We start from the raw sequence: 788 nt of genomic DNA, 5'->3' as shown, positions 1-788 counted from the left end.
GGATAGTGTGGTAGGGGATGGGATGAGATGTGGATGGGATGGGATGGGATGGGATGGGATGGGATGGGATGGGGATGGGATGGATGGGATGGGATGAGATGGGATGGGACGGGACGGGACGGGACGGGACGGGACGGGATGGATGGGGTGGGATGGGATGGGATGGATGGGATGGGATGGGATGGGATGGATGGATGGGATGGATGGATGGGATGGGATGGGATGGGAAGGATGGGATGGGATGGATGGGATGGGATGGGATGGGATAGGATCCCCCCAAAAATCACCAGTACAAGCACGTATGCAGGAGGCAAAAGAAGGTCTTACCTGTTTCTCCCCATATTGGGAGATACTCATCCTGCTGTATGTCTAGCATGATCTCCAGTCCATTGCCTGTCCCACCCTTCACCGTGGTGAGAAGGGGCCGTCCTTCTTCTCCTGAGTTAAACATGTAGCATTTCCCATATTTTGTAAACACCTGCGAGGAGAGAAGAGAGCAGTAAGAGAAGATCTCCCACAGAGTCACCTCCTCTTCCCACCAGAAGGCAGATGAGGCACGGCCACCTCAAAGGGAAAGGCTGCAGAGAAATCTCATCCTGTTTCATCACTTGGTGCATCATGTTCTCCTCACAGAAGAGAAGAGGGCAGAGAGGGAAAGCTGATTGAGAGCAGCCAACAAGTGTCTTCAGGAGCTCACCAGAGCCACGTCACGTGAAGGCTCTGAGAACACAGGTACCAGGTACACCTTGTGTGTGAGCTTGCACCAAAACACGACACAGCATCTCCCT

General features: G+C 53.8%; 1 protein-coding gene across 1 annotated transcript in view; it reads right to left on the bottom strand.

The window, feature by feature from the left end:
• The window catches only part of LOC103780586 (acid-sensing ion channel 2), a gene marked incomplete at both ends in the record, with an annotated part of 45472 nt that extends 44994 nt beyond the window's left edge, over window positions 1-478 (bottom strand). Inside the window, one exon of the mRNA XM_008948276.1 lies at window positions 328-478. Within this exon, the coding sequence (XP_008946524.1) occupies window positions 328-478 (151 nt within the window). The remainder of the gene's footprint in view (window positions 1-327) is intronic.
• Between the last annotated feature and the right edge of the window lie 310 nt (window positions 479-788).

Source organism: Merops nubicus, unplaced genomic scaffold (assembly GCF_000691845.1).
Source record: "Merops nubicus isolate BGI_N331 unplaced genomic scaffold, ASM69184v1 scaffold17439, whole genome shotgun sequence".
NCBI classification, from domain to species: Eukaryota; Metazoa; Chordata; class Aves; order Coraciiformes; family Meropidae; genus Merops; species Merops nubicus.
Note: the sequence above shows the minus strand (reverse complement) of the source record. Positions and strands in the feature narration are given on the sequence as shown.